Source organism: Phaseolus vulgaris, chromosome 6 (assembly GCF_051622355.1).
Source record: "Phaseolus vulgaris cultivar YP4 chromosome 6, ASM5162235v1, whole genome shotgun sequence".
In the NCBI taxonomy this organism is placed as follows: Eukaryota; Viridiplantae; Streptophyta; class Magnoliopsida; order Fabales; family Fabaceae; genus Phaseolus; species Phaseolus vulgaris.
This window is the reverse complement of record NC_143503.1, coordinates 37,601,442-37,622,770: the sequence shown is the minus strand read 5'-3', so window position 1 is coordinate 37,622,770 and position 21,329 is coordinate 37,601,442. Positions and strand designations below refer to the sequence as shown.

Below are 21,329 nucleotides of genomic sequence, written 5' to 3'. Positions count from 1 at the left end.
TAAAAGAAAGGTTTCTCACATGGCTATAAATTAATAAAATTAATGATTATATTAAAAATAAACCTTTGATTTATCAAATAATCTACAAATAATGTAATTATTCATGATTCACTAATATAGCAATTACCGAACACAAATATGAGTTGTTTGATGAGTTTGTGTTGTGTTCTTTCAGCTTTTAAGAATACTTCTCTTAAATGACGTGACGGTGTCGGATACGATGACGTGACGGTGTCGGATACTTATATCGAACACCGACATTCTATAACACTTGTAGAACACATATTCGTGAAGTGTCCAATTCAAAAAATATTTATTGAATTTCTTACAATTTTAATACGGTTCTAACACAATTTTAAAAAGAAAAAATACATTAATTAGAAACAAATTGTTTTGAACCAGTCATGAAAAACATCTTTCTGCTCCAAAAAATAATCTATAACATATTTGTGCACATAATATTTATTGTCAATTTATATCATTCATAATTGTATAATATATAGATTCGTATCTCCGTGTTTTACATTTTATATATTGTAGGTATTTTCGTATCTATGTCGTATCAGTATCCGTGCGACATAAAATAAACACTCTCTCATTATACTTCTCCAATCACTAATCTTCTCAAATCTTATTGTCTAACTAAACTATTATCATTGCTACTTTTTGCTCTTAGCTTTCATCCTTCCAAACACTAATCTGTCACGGCATGCATATAATTATGAAAATCAGAAACCAAAACCAAAACTACAATCACTTAAAACTAACACTAAATACTGATAATAATGCAACTACAAACTAAAAAGAAACATTGATGATATGATGCAACTTTAGTTGCTGAAGTTGAAGTACATTAAACTTGGAAAAAACTGGCTTCACATTTTGGCATATAAATACAATATTTTTATGTATAAAATTGACACAGGTGGGTGGTCTCTGAGTATCTGTATACAGAGAGAGGAGAAGTTGATTGATAACATATTGAAGGTTAGGAAAAAAATGCACTAATTAAACAGAAAATGGTGTTCATGAGAAGGCCAATAAGCCCCTTCCCTCTGACAAGGGAGAGGAGCAGGTTGAGCTATGTAGGTAGGATATTGGTGCCCTGGCATCAGCACTGACAAATCAGAAGCAAAACATGCTGGAACCTGTCACAAATAATCAATCACCCTTTATCATTCAACCAACATAACTTCCAAAATATAATCACCAACTTTTTATAGTCTAACATCTCATCTCAAGTAACAACAATCATTTGTCTAAATTAGCCAACTTATCACACACGTATTTTCTTCACGAAAAATATAAGTAACCCTAAAACTGATTTTTTTCACAGTAATTAAGACAAGTATTTCATCAAAGCATCCATGAAATATTAGTTGCAAAACAAAGGCAGAATCACATTATTCTCTTTACTTTAAAACAAATTCTCAAAATTTGATTATGCAGATCAGATAATTATCTCTGAGATTATTATGAAAACATGCAATATATTAATTTTGGCATGCATAAAACGTTGCTGATAGGAAGAAAAGCATGAAGAGACTTACTGAATCTGCATTTCCTTGTTTTCCAGTTGGTACTGGTGGTGAGTGCTCCTGATAACGTGGCATCATAGATTCTGGCGTGGAGAATTGTGAGGTAGGTTTGAACAAATGTTCAAAAATGGCCATTATGAGAAACATTGAAATCAAAATGGCTGTGGCAACAAAACCAAAAGAAATAGCACTCATAGATGTCCCTAAGCTTTTCCATGGACCTTCCTCATCAACTCCTCCTCTCTGTGATGGACCAGGGTTTGAAGATGGATATATGTTCCATGGCTTTGATCTTTCACCGTTCAAATCACTCATGCTACCACCACCTCTATCACACTATCTCCACTTTTCTTTTCTCCCTCTAAAGACACCAAAAATCACTACCTGCAAATAACCTTTATACTCATGGAAGTCTTGTTGTTAGTCCAAAGATCTTTGTCAACACCAACTCTATCTGAAACAAATCAAAATAGAAAGCATCAGTAATCTATTATAAACAGGGAAATTCATGCTCCAAATGGTTTTTATTTTTTAAATTGCTTAAACATTTCTTGAGAAGCTTTTTACAACAATTTCTTTTTTTTCCCCTTATCTTTTATATGCAACACTCTATTCCACAACTAAGATCACCAAAGGGAAGATACAAACATCAGCAAGCATAGGAAAAGGAAAAGCCATGGTGCTATCAAAACAACAATATCATGATTTTTCCTTCAATCAGCATGGAACCAACCTTTGCAACAGTCTACAGATATGAGATGACTGAAAACAAGAATGAAAAGCAGTCAATTTTAAAGGCATTTGTGGGAAGTCTTAAAAGGCACGATAAGATGAATAGTTGAAGTAAAGAAATTGGTGGCCTAATGTAATTATATTAAATGCTAGAAGCACATGTATGCATGGCCTGATAGAATCTTGTAATAATGATATTGAAAAGAAATTTAGCTTGAAGATATGCAGTTCATGTGAATTGACAGAAATAGTTGGAATTAAACTGAAGAGAATAAACTTACCTTTCAATTGATTCAGCTTGAAGTGTGTTGAAGTGCCATAGTTTGAGGCAAGAGCAGAGTTCTTTATGCTATTTTGCTTGACACAAAGATGATGGTGAGAAGGTTAGCTTTATACCGAATACAAAATGTAAAGACAAAGGTGTATGATAATCCTATTGCTACACTTTTCCATTTATATATGTTCCCATGTCGATGATCCTGATGCCTAACTTATTGAATACTATACCTTGTCAGAAGAAGCAAACTTTAAGAATTTAAAAGAATGGGCCTTGTTGTCCCAAGACCCTGAGACCTTTAAAACTAAAAGTAATCGTATTTAAGCCTGGATTTCATCTGGGTTGTTCTTGTTAAATCCAACCCTTTTAGTCACATTAATAGTAATAGTGACTGTTGGTGGGACAAGTGCAAGCAATTATTTCAAACTACGCGAATTTTACGTCTAACTCAATCTCATAAAATCGGCTTATAAAATGAGGTTTGCACCTATATTTATATACTAGGTAATGTCTTAATCTCTAGTTGATGTAGGATCTTTAACATTACTGTTACAAATCACAACATTCCTTTAATACAATGCATTTCAAAACAACAATTTTTCTGATAAACACACATGTAATTAAGATTAAGACTAATACACCGAATGAAATGAGATAGGACCCTATTCCTAACTCTGATGTGAGGATTAAAGCCTAAAGTCTCTCCATGATGATGGCATAAATGTATGGAATTTCCTCACTTCCACCATAACCATTCAAATGTAATCATGAGAAAGATTGCAGTGTGAATCTTGCATAATCTCTCATAAAATCTCCACTGATTAAAAGATATTAAAAGAAGAGAAAAAGGCTGCTGCAATATCGTGCAAATACCAACTCATACATTAATTACATTACATGAGAAACCCAAAAAATGAAATGAACACACCACAAGTAAAATAGTAGCAATGATTGTTACCATATAATTTAAATAAATATGAAAAGGGGAGCGGGAGAATGAAAGTTTGACATCCAACAGCTAAGCAGTAGAAGAGCATTCATGATTCAAGTGAAGAAAGAAATCATTTTATAGTGAAAAAGAAATAAAGCTAGTAAAGCAGTGATGTAGGCCACTTTTATTCCTCTCATGTATGCCCAAAAATAACCTGGTTAAGGGAAAACCATGGCTTTTTGTCAGAATCACTACATCTCAAGAACCCAAACTATGTTTCACCATCGGTCATGTTTTATGTTAAATCAAGTGCACAAGAACCCCATTTCTGTTAATCATTGTTCATCCCCAAAACTCAAAGTAATTACTGAAATGAATGAAGCAATAATGAACAGAAAAATGATTAAAAGAAAAAGCATTCATTGAGTAAAAACATGTTTTGTCAACGAGACAATCACACTGTCTGAGGAATATGAAAGCCTATCTGTAATATCTTGGCAACTAGAAATCCCACGTTTATTAAAGATTAGAACATTTCATAGTATATAAATGAATGCAAACCTCATCTCATAAACCAATTTTATGAGGTTAAGTGAAACTATAAAGTCCACCTTTTAATATGGTATCGTTTGAACTAGGTTTAAAGTTTACCTCTGAATAACAACCCAAAGAAATTGAGGAGAATAGGGGGAAAGTAGATGCAAAACATCACTTTCGCTTTACTGTGTGACAATCAATTAGTTTTAGACGACATTGTCCATAATTATTGCTCAGTTGACACGGATGAAGGGGTAAATTGTGGGCTCCTTATTCCTCAACTTCTCTCAGTACTTGCATTTGAAGTAATCCAAAGAATAAGTGTACAAATTGTGAGTTATTTGAGAAAGAATCAAATTGCAGACACTGTTTGAAAGCAAAAGAGGTGAAGAAAAGAAAAGTGTTGGCCATTTTGCATGTAAGACATGTTTTTCAGAAAAGAAGATGGCCCGTGACAAGAAAGCGCACTAAACAAACAGATTGAAACACAAATATGTCTCCATCTTAAGCAACCTTCACTTTTACAACAAAAATTATGTACCTGTATGGATAAAGAGGAGCTAGATAGTATCAGAAACTAATTGTACAATTACTTATGTGTCGGTAGCCTTCTTACTCGTTCCTTTAAGTTTTCTTCTTTTGTTATCTGTACTTGGTTGGGATGGACCTCAAACACTTAAATAAGTACTTTGTATAAAAATTGTATATTGTAAAGCTTATAACTATCGTTATTGTTATTTATTACGTGTTTTGAGGTGTTTTTTTAGTCCATCGATCTCTAGACTCGAGATTAGCTCGTCCGGTACATACTGATACAATTTACATTGGTGATTGGTTAACGTGGAGGGCAGGCTGTGTTGCACACTGCAGTGCCAATATTTTATGATGAGTGTCACGTTCATGGCCTTTTTCTTCACCTGCTTCTTCCATCATCATCACACCATACTTCATGCAACTCTCACATTTTTCTAATACTTACTCATACCACTTTTTCTTTACTTTTTTAACTCTCATATACAATTCAATAGTAGATAAAATACTAAATAAATAAAATCAATGCACTTTTAATTCTTGTTTTTGGATATCACCATAATTATTCCACTGTAATTAACCCTAAAGAATTTGTTTTCCCGTGGAATTAGATTTGTGGTTTGAAACTGTAATTCTATAATATTGTAAGTGGTTTGAAAAAATAATGTGTTTGAAAGAGGAAATTTAGAGTGATTTTAGAACTAGTCTGAATTATAGACTCAATTGAAAAATGTAATTTTTTTTAGTATAGATTAAAAAATATTAATAGAAACTCAATTTAAAATATTTAAATTTATTAGAAACTAAAAACTTAATTAAGTTTTTAATCTATATCTTAAAAACTCTTTCAGCTGTTTACCTCTTTTAATATAAAATATTATAACTTATATTATTAATAAACGAATAATACAATTTGTACGTCGTATACGTATTACAGTATAGCATAATATTAATTAATATTTACGAATATTTTGATTAATTTAATATTCAATATAAAAATGTTTAATAGTTTAAAGATAAAATTGATAATTTAGAGTTGTTGGGGGTGAATCAGGTGGTAATGAAACGAAGCGTTTTGAAGTTGAGAAGATAGCGGAAGGGAAGGGATTGGATTGAGTCGGCACGGCACGGCGTGGCGGCGTTCTTCCTCCGGCGACTGAAGCTCAGGGAAGCCTTCCCACTGCACAATCACCGGCCTTTCCTTTCTCCCACTTCCGATCTCCACACCCATTTTCCCTTCCTTGTAATTGCTTTCCTCAATTCTCTGATTTCTTCCGCTTTTAATTCTTTTACTCCATAATTTCATTTCATTTAACTCAAATTTACTCTCTTTTTCATTCAATTCATCTCCTCCTTGCCAAACTCTTTTTTGGTGTTTAGTATTACAACTTTTTAAGACCCTTTGATGCATAAATTATTGTACTTTGTAGTGTGGTGATTTATTTTACTTTTGTTTGAATTTGTTTCAGGGTGGTGTTTGGTTTGAAGATAGAAGATGAAGCGCAAGCGTGGGCATAAGAAAGGGAAGGGAAAAGGTAGCACTAACCATGGAATAAGTGGTAACGATAACCTAAGTAATGGTGGGGGTCATAACATGGAAGAAACCTCTGGTTTGGATGAGTTTGGTTATGATAAAGATAACTCTGGAATGGAAGTTGACACACCTTCTTCCACTGGGACGGATCAGCAGCATTACAATCTTGCTAACATAAATCCTGATGGTTCCATTGATAAGGCTATTGGGAAATCCGTTGGACGTGTTAAGGTGAAGCTTAGAACACCTAAAATGTTGGACTCCCAACCCACCTCATCTGATGCTCCCACACAGAGTGATACTGATAAGAGTAGCCATCAGCATGGCCTTGAAAAACAAGGTCTGAGTGCTGAGAGAATGGAGGATAGTGCAAACTCGTTGCCTGATATGAAACTAGGTACTCTGTCAAAGAGAGCTGGTAGCATTAAAATCAAGTCTTCAAAGGTTTTGGGATCAAATGCTGAGCACACAAGCAAACCGTTGTCAGCTTCCACTGAGATCATCCACCCAAAAGAAAGAAAGGCCACTCAACATAGTGCTCTATATAATAAGCAGGAATTGGATGCTTCCTTAGTGGTTTGTTGGAGTTTTGATATAGTTGCTCTTCTTGGTTTTGTTTGCTGTTTCCAAGCATTACATTATCAGTTATAATAATGCATTCGGTTTGTTCTACACAGATTATAAGGAAGGTAATGAAAATGGATGCAGCCGAGCCCTTCAATGTTCCTGTCAATCCCGAAGCTCTGGGAATTCCTGTAAGTAATTTTTTTCCATAGCTTATTAATTGGATGAAACTTATTTTTTTATGTTTGGTTCCCACCCTGGAGATGTTCGATATTTCTCTTCCTCAATTTTTGCCACTGAATCTAAAGTTTGCTTCTTTTTCAGTATTTTGTTTTGTTAAATTTCCTTTTTTCAATGAAGCAGTCTTCTACGCCCTGCATTCTTCCAGAAGTTTTTGTTTAGTAAAGTTTCTCTTCGCATACTAATGTCATGAAGGAAAAAGCACGAGTGATAAATGAGAGAAATTAAAGTAGTACATTCTAGTAGATACTGGGTGGATATTTGTCATTGTTTAACATGCACGAGCTATCTTTTTCTCTCTTGTTAGACATAGAGGTTATATCTTAGAAGGATCTACGATATCTGTTTAGCCATAGAGAATAACGTGATTGATTATAAAACTTGGAACCATTTTTTTTTAAATGTTTACTTGTGTCTAATGTCATACTACTATCTGGAACCAGGATTATTTCGATATCATAGACACGCCAATGGATTTTGGAACTATATGCAGCAATCTTGAAAAAAATGTAAAGTATATGAATTCAGAGGATGTATACAAGGATGTTCAATACATTTGGGACAATTGTTACAAGTATAACAATAAAGGTGACTATATCTTGGATCTTATGAGGCGAGTAAAGAAGAACTTTATGAAGTATTGGACTGCGGCTGGGCTATACAGTGAACTATCAAAAGGGACCAAGGGTGAGACATCCATGTCTATGTACATACATACACACACACAAATATATATATATATATATTTTAAAAATACTATCTTTCCCTTTTACTCTGCAAGGATGGAAGATATAAAGCATTTAGCAATGTAGCTCTTGTCTCTGCGTTCTCAGGATCTGTTTTGCATGAAGTATGTCTGGAAATATGTGTCTGTTCATTCTTTTTAATATTTTTGTCATGCAATGGTTTTTAGAGGAATCTTCTGCTTGAGTAGGGTTAGTTTATGTGTAGTTTTTTCTCACTGGCTCTGTCTTTGTCTGTGTTCCTCTACTTTTACATTTTGTTTTTCTGTGGACAGGTGAGGGTGACAATAAATTATAGATATTATCATTTTTAAACTGAGAAATTTTAGTTAAGCAATTTACCTTTCTGAGATGTCACTCTTAAAAGTCTAGCTCCAAAACTTACAAAGTTTTAGAATGATAATTAGTTCTATTTTATCTTGACTTTATTTTGTAATATCTAGCTAGACCCTTTCTATTGTTTAACATAGGATGAATAAAATCCATTCCATCCAATACTTCCTTTTTTCTACCCCTGACTTTGAGGGGTATGGGAAGTTGTTTCCTAATCTACTAACCATCCCATATACAATGGAGTGGAAACTCTCCCCCATTCGATTGTAAAATATCAAAACAAAATTATGATACCTTTATTCAAATACATCCCATCTCTTCCCAGACCCATCATTAGGTATTAGATATCAGAACATATTGGTAACAATCTGGGAAGCTCCCTCCTAAGCAACCAATTCTCTTATCGGAACATATCTTAACCCTATCCCATGAATGAAGACATTACTTTGCATGCATTATCTTCGAAAACTGATGGTTTTAATTTCATGTAAAATGCTTTACTTTGGCTTTCTGATAGCAACATGTCATATGTTTTCATTATGTAGAAAGGACTTCAACAGAAGATATCACACTGTCTGGTGATGGAAAAGTTGGGAAGAGTAGTCAATTGAAGCAGAAGACAAAAAAGCGTCATGGGTGTGTATTCCCAAAATGCAAAATAAGCCTATGTATTATATGATAGTTTAATTCCTTATTTGATAATTGTTCTTACTTAGCATGGAAATATCTGAGTTACCATGGAATTGATAATGTTCGTTGTATTAAATGAACAATAAAAGCTTACAAGTAGATTTTTATTGTAGACTGATACTTTTCTCCCTGAAATTTTATACTCTATAATAGTGTATTCTTCTTTAAAGGTGCGTTATAAATCTCAAGATAGAGAGTTGTATTTTCTTTCAGATAAGTTCTGTAAAATGCATCTTTTGGTTCATTTGTAAGTGTAACTGATTCTAAAAATATTTCAATAATGAGGAGTTCCGGACATCCTTTGATTGATATAATTCATTAAAATAATTTCCATGCTTACTCTTTATCTTATTTGCAGAAGACACCATAAACATGATTGTTTATGTGCTATTTGTGTTCTAAAGCGACGAAGGAAGGAACGCGAGGAAAATGCTCGAATGGCTAGAGGCAGCTTTGGATCTGGTGGTGATAGCCATGCTAAAGAATTTAAGCACGAGGTATTTTAATGGCTTATTGACTACACTTTATCTTTTGGATGTCTAGCAATTTTTGGAGGCAGTTGTATATATCATGCCTCACTGTGGTAAAATTCTTAACTGAAATGATAAGACCACAACATATTTACTTATTCTGTTTAATAGTCAGACTGGCCTGGTATGCCTGCCTTGGTGCAAAATATAAAGCCAGATATCATAAATCACTGTTTTTTAAGTGGCATGAAAATGATATTCTCGAGCTTGATTTCCCTTATTACTTTAGGTAACATCTGAATCCCAGACATAAAACAAGGGTCATAGTACAAGTATTTAAGAAATCTAAGTATGTACTTTATGAAATCTATGGACAATAACAGAAATAATAATTCTGTACTGCCTTGTTTTTTAGGAATCAATACAAGTAGATAGTCCTGGTGGCGAGGATTCATCATCTAATATGGATGACTCTATGGGCACTGATGGAGATGTTGATGAAGACAAAGGAGAGGTAACAAAGATGGAGATTAGTGAGAAGCAGTGTAGCCCTGCTGAGAGAAAGCTTGGGAGTATTGATGTTGATAATGATGATGACAATGATGACCATGACCTAGAAGAAGGGGATGAGGAGGAGGAGGAGAATGAAGAGGAAGAAGATGAGGAAGATACTGAAATGAACAGTCAGAAGAGAGAGATGGATGAGACTATAAAACATGGTGGAACCTTGGCAGTGAAATCAAATGTTGGTGATGCAATTGTTCTTCATGATGAATATAGAACAAAGCAACAAGAAGGACAAGCCACAGCAGTCCAGCAAGAGAAGAAATACAAGGTATTTCAGTGACTGTCTGGTCTAGTACATTACAGTATTTGCTTAACCAGTCATGCAAGAAAACATATGCTAGAATCCAGTTGCATTAACTTGTCATTATTTGCAGTTGATAAGTGTACTTAATAGTTCAATCTGTTTGTAGGGGTCACAAGGTAAACAGCAGAAAAGTGAGCTCCTTCAGAGTTTATATAGTGAAAACCCCAAGCTTTCAAGTTTGTGTGGAATTCTTTTCCCCCAAAATAGCCAGTGTGTTTGGAATGGACCACACTCACTAATACAGAGGAGAAATTCTGCTCGTACTAGTTCAATTCACGCTGCTATTAGGACTTTCATGGAGTAACTTCTTATCTTGATCGGTTCATTAATAGTTTAGTTGATATCCCTTCATTACATGTTGTATTATAGTCACAATTTCTTTATAGCAACAGCAGATTTTGTAATTTTGCTCTGTTCTTTGTTTACCTTCTATTTTTACCTTCTATTTCGTTTCACTTCTTTGTACCAGGGAGGCAATTTCCTTCTCACTCAGTCTTTTCCTGCAGGGTACTGCTTCTATTTCAAGCTTATAGATCTGGAGTTAGGTTTAAGGCTTATCAGGAAAGAATTTCATGGATAAATTTATAAATTTAATATTAGAATTACAACTTTTCTTAATTATGATTTTATCTCATTATTTTTCTAGTTGGTGCTGCAAAATTTACATGAAAGCAAGTGATTGAAACCCGTTTTACTTATAGAAGTAAACTGCCGATTGGCGATTTTATGTATTATTTATTTAAAACAACACTTTTGAGTCTAATTGAATTTCACTAAGGAAATCTGCATTTACACGTACATTCTATTTAAGCTATATTTTTAGGGCCCAAAATATGGAACAAGATAAATTGAAGAGATTTAGCATCATATTAAAGAGATTTTATAAAATCAACTTGTAAGGAAAATCAACTTAATTTTATCCATAAATCTTACATAAAATATCGTGTACCTTTGTTTAAACAAAGATAACCTAAATGAAGGAGGGTCAGTTGAGAAAGATTTTCTCTATGCTTTTTCTTGAGTGATGAAAAGAAATAGAAGGGGCAAAATTAATCCATTGGATTGAGTCTTGTATAAGGTTTGTGTTTGAGTGAACTGAAAATGTCTGCTAAGTTGTAGGAAGATCATATTTCACCTCTCCCAGGTAAAGACCACATGCAGGGGCCATGGGGCTTGCGGAAGTAACACTCTTGGCATTCAAAATTCTTTCAACTGCAAAGTGCCCATCATGTGAGATCATTTATATTTTTAAGTCGAAACAAAATCAAGTGTACGTAAATAGATATGAATGTAAGAGTACCGTCAGGAATTGTCAAGTTTCCAGTGCCAACAGCCTTGAGAACACCCACAAGTAATCTAACCTGAAATCAATTAGCATGTGTTCCGAACAGGTTGGATTGAATCATAACGCAAAACAAGGAACTTCTTACTGGACTCAATTCAAAGTTAGATTACCCAACCTGATGATAAAGAAAGGAACGTGCTCGTGCTGTTACCACCAGGCAACGATGTCGTCTTCTTTTGCCAAATCCTACATCTTCACTTGAAGTCGTTACTTTATCAATGCATGGACTTGAACTAGGAGGAATGTCAGTTTCAGAGTTGCTAGGGTAGCTACGAGGATCACTACTCACTTTATCATGTCCTTCTCTGTCCATTACAGATGGAAAATGTAGACTTTCAATTACCTCGCTGACATTGAGTTCATCCAAAGTTCTAATTGGTGATTTTGCCTGTAAGCGGGCAATTCTACGTCATATTTTGTTGATAAATACAAAGAAACTTTAGAAACATCAAAACAAGACATGCTAAAAATTCAATCATGACTACTATTTGGTTACTGTATGCTTGTCAAATATATTACAGCGCACTGTGAAGTCCTATCATTCCTCAGAATCAGATGAATGTAGAAGAGTTGGATTGCAAACAAGGTTCCACTTTAGGTTAGACATATTATTAATTAGAATTTTATGAATAATGTTCACACAGATTAGAGAAAAAAATACAACCTGACAACCAGCTGCCCTGAAGGAACTAAAATCATGGCTTCCAACAAGAACCCTGCACGCTTCCTGCATGGATATCATCATTAACTTGCATAGATGGAAGATTGATAATCTGATAAATATACGGAACGATTAACTAACTTGCATAGCTGGAAGATTAAGCTCCTCAGATACGTGCCATGCTCGATCTTTCTCGAAGGTTGACAACGGCTCTGGCCCAGACAGCAAACGATAGAAGTATCTGAATGGTAGTTCCACATAATTAGCAATTACTTCAACAAAACAACATGCACGGAAAAGTAGCTAATGTCAGACATCCTAGATGAACCTTATTGCAATATTCTTCATGACACTATTACACAAAATTAAGGACAATTTCATAAGATCAAGCATCAAATATATTTCATCGACCAAGTCCTTCTCCATTCATAATCCAACAAATAAAAGCTAAGAATGAAAATCTTGCATCAAATAGAACTGTAGAAAGCCGGTGATGCTATATAATTGCAACAGTTGATAATCAATGCAAGAAATCTAGATTCTCAAGAACTCACGTCCGCTCTAGTGCTTTATATCTGGCATGAAAATCAGATGGAACACATCGTACATCGATAACCGTCAAGTCACTGTCATGCTTCTAAAATAAATCAAATTGCCAAGAAACATGTTAGAAGCTTTTGGACATCAGCTAATAAGCAAGATTTGAGAAACAGTTTAGGTTTTCAAAACTGCAACTCCAACTTGGAGAACAAACAAAACACGAAGTTGGTAATAAAATTGGGTCCACAAATTTGTATAATTCATCAATCTTCCTGCAATAGTTTATAAAGCAAACATTCGATAATAATATTAAACATTAAGAATCTGCACAGAAGTCACAAAAAGAAAATCTATTGGGTATGCAAGAGCATTAGAAAATTCCACACTGAATAGAAAAAGAAAAGTGGAAAAAAAAAAAAAAACTCAGGCATTAGCTGTGTGCCTGTGGTGCAAGTTTTCTCCTCAACACAATACATCATGCAGAAGTCAAGAAGAAGATTGAATTTAAATCATAAGATGATGAAAAGTAAATTACAATTTCATCTGCTTTATCCAAGAGAATTACTAAAAAATTACAAGCACGCAGCTATCTTCACAGTTCCTTTCTTCTTCCACGTCATGTAAGAAGATCAAACATTTTCTCAAGACAGAAGAAACAATGTATTTATTTAAAGGGTACAATGTGTTTCAAGTCCCTAATGATTTGGTTATAATTGATTTTAGTCCCTCATTTTAAAATTTGTAATTTTGGTATTATTTTTAAAATCTCGTTGTCCCAATAATTTATTTTGATTTGACCACAAGAAAAAAATACCTGTAAGAAATGGTTCACAGCCCTTCCAACCACAGCAGGTTCATGAGGTGGTAACTACATTTTTACAATGACAAGATGAGCAAATATATATATTGATTAGTATAAAGTTAAGTTGTGAGGTTTATGCAGGAAACGAACCACTTCACCAGGCTTCCTTTTGCTGGTCCGTTGAATATCCACATGACAAACATTTGACAAGGCATGAACTCCAGCATCCTGCACTTCCATACCACAGTTAATCGATACACGATATGCATTACATTGCATTTGTAAATTTTTTGTGAATAGTGAATGATGCTCACAGTTCGACTTGAACAAGAGACAGAGACGGGGTGGCCAACAAATTTAGCAAAAGCTTCCTACAAAACAACAACAGATTTGATGAATGGATGGAAATGGCGATGTGATGTTGTGATTTTGTTACCTCGAGAGCACCGACGACGGTGCGGCAAGTGAGCTGCTTCTGAGAACCGGAGAAGCGAGTGCCGATGTACTCGATTGCAAGGAAATAGCGTTGAATGCCATTTCTAGGGTTTTGAGTCATCTCTTTTTCTTCTTCTTCTTCGTCGTCCTCGTGGGCAATGTGAGTGGAATGCTCGATTTTTGATAACTTGGAAGGCCTATTGTTATCACTGCACTCCAAATCCACAGAATGCTTCAAACTATGTGTCATTGAAATTTCTGTTTGTGAATTCTGTGCAGATTCTTTCTGTTTCTCAGCTAAGCTCAAGAACCCTTTCTGTTTCTCCTTTCGTATACCAGAAGATCTCGGCAGAGTGACCGCTGCTTAATTAAGTTAATAATTAATTAAGTTTTAAGTTATGTGTAATCTATGTCGAACACGTCGATCACTCGTAGAACACGTATCTTATAAAAAAAATATTTATTAGATATGATAATTCTACCATGATTTTAATATAATTTAAAAAATATATATTAATTTTTTAAAAATTTAAATTTATTATGTAAAATTTTATTATGATTATAAAAAATATAATAATTTATTCTTCACATAAATTTTTATTATCAATTTATATAACTCATGATTATATAATATATAGATTCATGTTCCGTATCTTATATTTTAAAAATAATATGTATCTCCGTGTGAGTCATTAGACACATAACTTGTAATTCTTGGATTATTTTAATTCAGTTCCTTCTAAAAGAATGTTTAGTTGAGTAATTAAAAATTTTATACTTTTTAGAGTATTTTTTGTTTGATTAAATTTTTGAACAAATCAAGTGCAAGCTTTAGGATAATAAAACTTAATTGCAGTTTTTAGGAGTTTAAGGTGTGCTTTTCTAATTAAAAATGAAACTTTACCTCAAGAAAAGGTATAGTATTATGTGACCAAAATGCTAACTTTGATTTGAAGATAATATTATCACTACAAGTACCTAAATTTGGTCTGTTAAATTTTGTTTTATTTAAATAAAAAATCAACTTGGGTATCCTTGTTTTATTGCTAAGGAGTGTCCCCAAAAAAAATAGTTATTAACATATTTGATAACATTATTTCCATAAAAGCATTTAACTTTTAATTTATTAACTAACACTAAGTTGGTGAGCACAGTGAGACAAAAAAAAATAGCAATCACAGTCCAAGGCCAATGAATGCCACGGAAACATTGGAGACATCGAACCATACCAGTATGAAATACCTCCTCGTTTTAAAGATCATTTGAGAATGGCAAAACCAAGTAATATAAAATGTGGTCGTAGTCATCTTGTCTGAATATCTCACAAATCATCGTTATATAATACTAAGAAAGGAACAGTGTCTAAAAAACCAAACTGCATGTCTGCAACTCTAAAATGCCTATTTGCTATCTGAAGCCTTGTTTTCCAGAGGGATTGAGAGAAAGATTCTTTGTAAGTGTCACCAGACTCTCTTGCTTGGTACCTCTCGATGGCATCTCTATTTTCTTCTCTCTTGCTTTGAAAGTATTCTGCACAAAGTAAAAAGGCAGAAAAACACATAAGATAAGAGCACAAAAAAGAAAAATGTTTTTCTTTTACAGCATGCAAGGAGCAAATCACATATCTTCTATGCTCCAATTGCAGAAATAACTAAGAATCATTGTAGACAATGGAAGTGGAACTTACTTGATAATTAGCATTACCATATACTCCCTGTGCTGGCCTTGCATCCATAGCTTTCTTTTGAGAACGAAATAACTTTTCTCGGTTCTCATAGAAGTCAAAATCATCCAAGAGAGATGTCTTGGCCGAATAATTTTTAAAAATATTCAGCATCTCCAGACCCTGCTTCAGTCCAATCTGCAAAACCGGATAATTACAAATTTAATTATAGACCACTTCTAACAAAACATGGAGTCAATAACTGTAGCAACATTTATATGACCAACGTAAGATATATGGACAATTGGACTGAAAGATAAAAAGGGGCGAAGATGAAGTGAGCAACTTCACATCTTTACTCTTCACGAGTTAAGAATTACCTCTTGTGTGTCCCTAGTGAAAGTTACAGGCTTGTTCTCATTGCTTGGAAGAATGATATGCACAAACTGGTTGTTGGGAACATCTTTTATTATGTGCCACTTAATTGAGAAGAAACCATTGTACTTGTCAAGTTTCCAAAAGCTCATATCTTTTTTAAAGTCCACCGGCCCAACCATCTCAGCCACTCCAACAAACTGTCTGCTAGCATTAACCTGATTTGACAACAAAATACATCTAGGATCAATGAATATTAATGATTATGAACATGAATTCCAAATTCAAAAAAATTATAGTGAATGACAACTATCGTTAAACCATATGTATTCCTGATAAAATTTGAAAAAGAATAAATGTTTTTGGAGTTTTGATCAGCCAATTTTAGAAATATTTATTTTACAGTTATTAGACATAAATAGAAATATAAAAGGAAATCTCGAACTGGCGTTCATGTTCTTCAATTGAGCTTTTGAAGATAATTTAACATCGAGAACCAATATAAAATCAAATAGAAGAATAGATACTCTAACAATATGTCAATATCTAAAATTTGAAGAAAAAAAATCCTGTTTTTGTGTCACACTGCTGAAGAAGAAAAGGAAGAAAGAAGGAGACCACTTAAGATTTGAACTCACTGAGAAGAAGAGGAATACTGGACACTTTGTGCCTGTCTGTCGCAATTTAGCTTCTGCATCAAGGAATGCTATGTTCAACTTCTTATTTCCATTTGGGGTACTTGTCCAAACATTATACTTAACACCCTTGTGAACGTCGTCCTCATTAAAAGATTTAATCACATAAAATTTAGCAGTTTCGTATTCAGTTTGGAAATCTGACAGGTTATATTGGTCTGCAGATATTGTGGTTGCAGACTCATCATTAACAATTGATGGTTGTAGAAGAAAAAAGTTGTAATGACCCCGAGGTCCCCGAGTGATTTCCTTTGACATTTCAGATTCTCCACTCCTAAATTTGTCATTCAAAGAAAGTCGATCATTTACACTAGATACTCTCCCATTTGGTCTGTAGTTAGTAGAGGTATTTGGTATGTAGTTAGTAGAGGTATTCGGGATGTAGTTAGTAGAGGTATTTGGGATGTAGTCAGTAGAAGTATTTGGCCTGTAGTTTGTGGGGGAAAACACATGACATCTTGAGGTGGCTGATGATGAAAATTTTCCTACGTGCTGATATGTAGTTGGAGCGGTAGCTGCTGTAAAATTAGAATGCAAATGAGGAACCTGCAAAATAAGCATTCACACGATCAAGCAGTTATAGTGAAAATATAAAACAACAGATATAAGAGATGGCAAACAAGGCTGAGGAGAAAATTTTCGGCAACAAAGTATCCCAAAACACTGAAACAGGTGCTAATGAAGAAAATAATAACTTTCTAAGTATTCATCATCAAAGCAACAACAAATAAATAAACTAGAAGCAGCGATACCTAATGATATCATAAGCAATCCGAAACATCATAATCTTCAAACTAATTACCTTGTTTTTAATTTTGATATCTTTTTCTGTATTTGCCACGGTCTTAGATATTGTGCTGGTTAAACTCTCATTTCTATGTGTAGACTTTAAGTTATTCGGCTTCATTGAACCAGGAGATTTTGGATGAGTTTTTCCAGAAACATAACCCTTGACAGTTTTGCTTTGCACAGCAATAGATGTTGGGACTGATGCATAACAAGGCCGAGCTTCTGACTCATTCACACCTGGTTGTTGGAAATACTCAGTCTATGAGATATAAGATTGATGATCAACACAATGCCCATTCAAGACCCACAATAGCCCTGATAACTAAAGGTTCTATATAATATAAAAAAGGTTTTATTACACAGCACAATGTTCATAAGTTTAAAGCATTCCAAGTTAGCTCATAAAATATCTGCTATAAAAAATATTCAAATGAAGAAATGTTTATTTTAATGTCTATATTATAAATCATTACAGCATTAAACCACTGCTTAACCATCAGTATCATATCACCTTTTTGTAGCCACTGCTTCCTCCATCTAACTTCCATAGATTAGTATATTTAAGTTTGAACCAAATAAGCAAAAATCTCAATTTTAATGTAATGATCATACAATAAATATCCAGGTGCTTTTGGATAGGTTAAGAATCAAATGTTAAAAAGATCAGTTAAGACTTGATTTAATCCTCGAGGAAGTAAAACATTATGTTCAGACGTGATCATGATCGCAGTTAGCATTCGGGATTATTTTGCCTAGTTAATTATAAATATAGAGCAATTTCTAAGACAATGCATCAATATCATTATCAGCAGCATTGTACATGCACAAGAAACTATTTTATCATCTTTCCTCATGAATAATAACTATTAGGTGTAGGATAAACACAAGACTTCAGCTCACTCTTGATCTGCCTCACCTGCAACACCAGCATCATCTCCAGAGGAAGCAATAAATGATTTTAAATCCGAGGAGATAAAATCTTTTCTAGAAACCTGCAGAAACATATTTAGAAAATATAAGTGAATATGATGACATCATAAGAAAGAATATAGTGAATATGATGACATCATGAAACAGATAAAGGTAAGAACAGAAATACAAGAACTGCTTATTACTATTGGTCCCAGTTAGCATTTGTGATCAGTTGAAAAAGTATATCTATTATTAAGTCCAGAGAGTGATTTACAATATGTTCACCATGATGCAACAGGCTGACAGCCAGACAAGTAAATGCCAGAATTTCTCCATAACTGATGAGAACCACATTTTATCATATTCAAGGAGCACTATAAAGTAACTATTCCTGGGTCTGAAACAACTTGCTAAAACCAAAGGTGGGTGAGTGTCTACTAGAAAGGCAAAAGCTCAAAGTTCTACCAAGATCAAGTAGTTATCTGACACTTGTTGTCTTCTATAAATAGAAGAGTCATAGTTAGAGTGTGGAAGCAAGAAAAATTATCGTAGCAAAGAGAAAGACACGTGTAACCCTAGAAAATATAAAGATTAGCAGGTGCAACAAAAGGAAACACTTAATGTTTAAAATATAGGACATGGAAATACTTTGATATGTAAATAATCAACATGAAAAAATTGAGAATTAAGATTTTTATAATGCACTCTGTAAAAGCAAATTTAATAAGCTTTACAGTTTTCATATTCTCACAAACCTTACGATAGAATTCCAAGAAACATATATCTTAAATAGCAAAAATAACCAATTAAACATTATGGAAACCAATCACAAAAAAAATAATCATGAGTCTTGCTGTATTTATAATATAAGTTCTTTTATTTTAATTTATTATACTTTTTTATGACACTGGTGTCAATAAGTACTTAGTGTTTACTCTTATGCAGAAGACTAGCAATCACTCCAAACAATGTGTTTTGCAGTCCCAGCTACACTTACATTTCAATAGAAAAGATTGCAGTTCTTGTTTGTTGAAGAGAATTAAAAAAAAAATAGAAAGAAAAGAGCTGAGTGAGTGAGACAGACAAGACTTAGAAAGTAAGCATACCACATATTCATGGTTTTGCTGCTGACTACGATCTGTAGTTCCTTTAGGGACGGATTGAACTGTATCACATGGTTAAGTATATCATATATAGAACACAAACATCTGAAACATGTCCAATATAAGAGCAACCAAATAAAATCAACCAATCTGCTTTATCTCCAGATGGGAAAGAAAGCAAGATCGATGTGAATGAATAAGAATTATTATTAATTTAATTTGTACAGATATGCCATTTTTTAATTAATGATTCTTACCATTTGACTAAGGTTTTGACTGAGTTACCAGTAGTAACTTACTACTGTCTCTCTCAATTGTATAACTTACTATCAAAAACAGACTATTATGAGTTTTGTATGATTCTTGATAAAAAAAAAACTAAAAATTAGGTATTTCTTATAGAAAACCGAGTTTTGGTAACAGATACTTTTTGTCCTATTATGAATTTCCATGACCCTGTGGAGACTAATACTAAGTGCAGTAAGGGAAAAAATAACAGGAGTGGCTGCACAATTGTCTCTGACTACCCTGTAAAACAAATAAAGCAGATAATGTGGCATAATGAAAATATTACAGCATGTTGAATGAGTGCAATGCAGATGAACAAAACGTTATCCGAAAGCGCAACCCAAATGATTATTTGTAGGAATAATGAGAAAAAGAGTGTAAATTTGAAACAAGAGAAGGATACGTTTCCGAAAATCCTGGGCACGGTCCATGATGAAGAATATGGAAGGTGAATTTGAAGGAGAAAGAGAGGTTGGAGAGAAGAGATGGTGAATTGAATGTGTAATTAGGTTAACACAGAGAGAGAAGAATGAATGAACCCTAGAAATAGGAGATTGAGGGATAACCGCTGCATGATCCACCAATTTCAATTCCAATAAGCCCATTCATTCCAATAACTCATTCAAATTCTCTTCAAAATTTAAAACATAGTTATGAATATTCTATTATTTCTAAATAACATGCAAATCTAAGATTCTAAAAAAAGTTATTAAAAAATCAAATATGTAAATCTATTATTATATTTAATAGGGAAACACATGCACTATTGTGTCTCTATATTTAATAATTGTTTTTACATATTTATAAATTACTTTACATTTAAAATTGATAACTTTTTTTACAAAACGATAGTATATTAGTTTTTTTTAAATTGTTTTTAATTAAATAGAAGAATAATTAATTTTTTAGTAAATATTTACAAAAAATAATAAATAACTGAAATATCAAAAAAAAAATCATTCCACCTCTCTTTTAAATCAAAACATATCAAAATATTTTTTTAAAAAATATTGATATAAAAGATAAAATAGAAAAAAAGAGATATTATTAGAATATATAAGAGATATTAATAATTATTGTTATATAAAATATACTATTTATATCAAAGTACTTACTTAGAGAATTGTTAAAATCTTTTAAAAACTAAAATATCCCTAAATATTTTATTTCCTATTTTTTAAATCTAAATATAATTTTTTAAATATCTTAATTACTACTTCAAAAAATATTTTAAATTGCATCAGTTATTTTTTATAATATAATGATTAACCCATTATGTATTTTAAATTGTTTCATTAATTAAATATTTTTTGTTTAGACGAAACAAATTACTGAGTTTTAATTTTGTTACATTTTAACTACCACCAAGTATTGTTTAATACTAAAATGTTTTATTGTATTTTGTTATGATTAAAGTAATTAATCAAATAAGAAAAATAATATTTCATAGATTTCAATTGTTTTAAATAAAATATTTTTAAAAATTAACAAAACATTTAACTTTTGAATAAATTGTGAAATTTTTAATTCAAATACATTATTAAACTTGTTTTGACTTATTTTTTTTTTGTAGTTGTTAAATTAAACTCTATTTGGTTTTGAAAATTGTTAGCCAAATGGAAAAATAAACTTAAAATACGTAGTTTTTATTTGTGTTAAAGATAATTGATGGTTAGAAAGTGATTTATTTTAAAGGGACTATTATATAAATAAAATTTAATATATTTTTT

General features: G+C 32.8%; 4 protein-coding genes across 9 annotated transcripts; 1 reads left to right on the top strand and 3 right to left on the bottom strand.

Moving 5' to 3' along the window:
* Positions 1–799: 799 nt before the first annotated feature.
* On the bottom strand, positions 800–3,777 carry LOC137832915 (uncharacterized). Of its 5 annotated transcripts, XM_090303136.1 has the most exons (5): positions 3,506–3,777; positions 2,552–2,627; positions 2,272–2,300; positions 1,551–1,992; positions 800–1,148 (listed from the first exon to the last, which is right to left on the bottom strand). In XM_090303136.1, the coding sequence occupies exons 4-5, from the start codon at positions 1,851–1,853 to the stop codon at positions 1,005–1,007; spliced, it is 447 nt and encodes a 148-aa protein (XP_090159262.1). In that variant the 5' UTR covers positions 1,854–1,992; positions 2,272–2,300; positions 2,552–2,627; positions 3,506–3,777; the 3' UTR covers positions 800–1,004. The 5 variants fall into 5 exon arrangements, with proteins under 5 accessions (XP_090159262.1, XP_090159261.1, XP_090159260.1 ...); XM_090303135.1 differs by lacking the exon at positions 2,272–2,300 and having other exon boundaries at positions 3,506–3,776; XM_090303134.1 differs by lacking the exon at positions 3,506–3,777 and having other exon boundaries at positions 2,552–3,462.
* A 1,793-nt stretch (positions 3,778–5,570) lies between these two features.
* Positions 5,571–10,446, top strand: LOC137832913 (DNA-binding bromodomain-containing protein). Its single transcript, XM_068641305.2, has 8 exons — positions 5,571–5,789; positions 6,016–6,656; positions 6,758–6,835; positions 7,328–7,571; positions 8,506–8,596; positions 9,009–9,147; positions 9,536–9,955; positions 10,098–10,446. Exons 2-8 carry the CDS (start codon positions 6,042–6,044, stop codon positions 10,293–10,295), a joined length of 1,785 nt encoding a protein of 594 aa, XP_068497406.1. The 5' UTR covers positions 5,571–5,789; positions 6,016–6,041; the 3' UTR covers positions 10,296–10,446.
* A 393-nt stretch (positions 10,447–10,839) lies between these two features.
* LOC137832914 (Pseudouridine synthase family protein) lies at positions 10,840–14,194 on the bottom strand. 2 transcript variants are annotated; one of them, XM_068641307.1, is made up of 10 exons: positions 13,776–14,194; positions 13,654–13,710; positions 13,490–13,567; positions 13,352–13,405; positions 12,552–12,634; positions 12,139–12,238; positions 12,001–12,063; positions 11,452–11,724; positions 11,292–11,352; positions 10,840–11,203 (listed from the first exon to the last, which is right to left on the bottom strand). In XM_068641307.1, the coding sequence occupies exons 1-10, from the start codon at positions 14,022–14,024 to the stop codon at positions 11,100–11,102; spliced, it is 1,122 nt and encodes a 373-aa protein (XP_068497408.1). In that variant the 5' UTR covers positions 14,025–14,194; the 3' UTR covers positions 10,840–11,099. The 2 variants fall into 2 exon arrangements, with proteins under 2 accessions (XP_068497408.1, XP_068497409.1); XM_068641308.2 differs by having other exon boundaries at positions 12,552–12,631; positions 13,776–14,134.
* An 841-nt stretch (positions 14,195–15,035) lies between these two features.
* Positions 15,036–20,294, bottom strand: LOC137832899 (uncharacterized). The gene is made up of 8 exons (XM_068641292.1): positions 20,003–20,294; positions 19,315–19,373; positions 18,213–18,288; positions 17,310–17,533; positions 16,451–17,053; positions 15,818–16,030; positions 15,462–15,635; positions 15,036–15,304 (listed from the first exon to the last, which is right to left on the bottom strand). The coding sequence occupies exons 1-8, from the start codon at positions 20,202–20,204 to the stop codon at positions 15,182–15,184; spliced, it is 1,674 nt and encodes a 557-aa protein (XP_068497393.1). The 5' UTR covers positions 20,205–20,294; the 3' UTR covers positions 15,036–15,181.
* Positions 20,295–21,329: the final 1,035 nt, after the last annotated feature.

Bases quoted from the DNA above. Each gene is read 5' to 3' on its own strand.
- LOC137832915 (XM_090303136.1), bottom strand. From the start codon at position 1,853: ATGAGTGATTTGAACGGTGAAAGATCAAAGCCATGGAACATATATCCA. The intron at 1,149-1,550 runs GTAAGTCTCTTC...TATTTGTGACAG, and splicing joins AACAAGGAAATGCAGATTCA to GTTCCAGCATGTTTTGCTTC.
- LOC137832913 (XM_068641305.2), top strand. From the start codon at position 6,042: ATGAAGCGCAAGCGTGGGCATAAGAAAGGGAAGGGAAAAGGTAGCACT. The intron at 6,657-6,757 runs GTTTGTTGGAGT...TGTTCTACACAG, and splicing joins AATTGGATGCTTCCTTAGTG to ATTATAAGGAAGGTAATGAA. The intron at 8,597-9,008 runs GTGTGTATTCCC...TCTTATTTGCAG, and splicing joins AAGACAAAAAAGCGTCATGG to AAGACACCATAAACATGATT.
- LOC137832914 (XM_068641307.1), bottom strand. From the start codon at position 14,024: ATGACACATAGTTTGAAGCATTCTGTGGATTTGGAGTGCAGTGATAAC. The intron at 12,239-12,551 runs GTGAGTTCTTGA...ACTACCATTCAG, and splicing joins TATAAAGCACTAGAGCGGAC to ATACTTCTATCGTTTGCTGT. The intron at 11,725-12,000 runs GTTGTATTTTTT...GCCCGCTTACAG, and splicing joins TCAGGGCAGCTGGTTGTCAG to GCAAAATCACCAATTAGAAC.
- LOC137832899 (XM_068641292.1), bottom strand. From the start codon at position 20,204: ATGGGCTTATTGGAATTGAAATTGGTGGATCATGCAGCGGTTATCCCT. The intron at 17,534-18,212 runs GTGAGGCAGATC...TCCAACAACCAG, and splicing joins AGATGATGCTGGTGTTGCAG to GTGTGAATGAGTCAGAAGCT. The intron at 17,054-17,309 runs GTAATTAGTTTG...CTTATTTTGCAG, and splicing joins ATATCAAAATTAAAAACAAG to GTTCCTCATTTGCATTCTAA.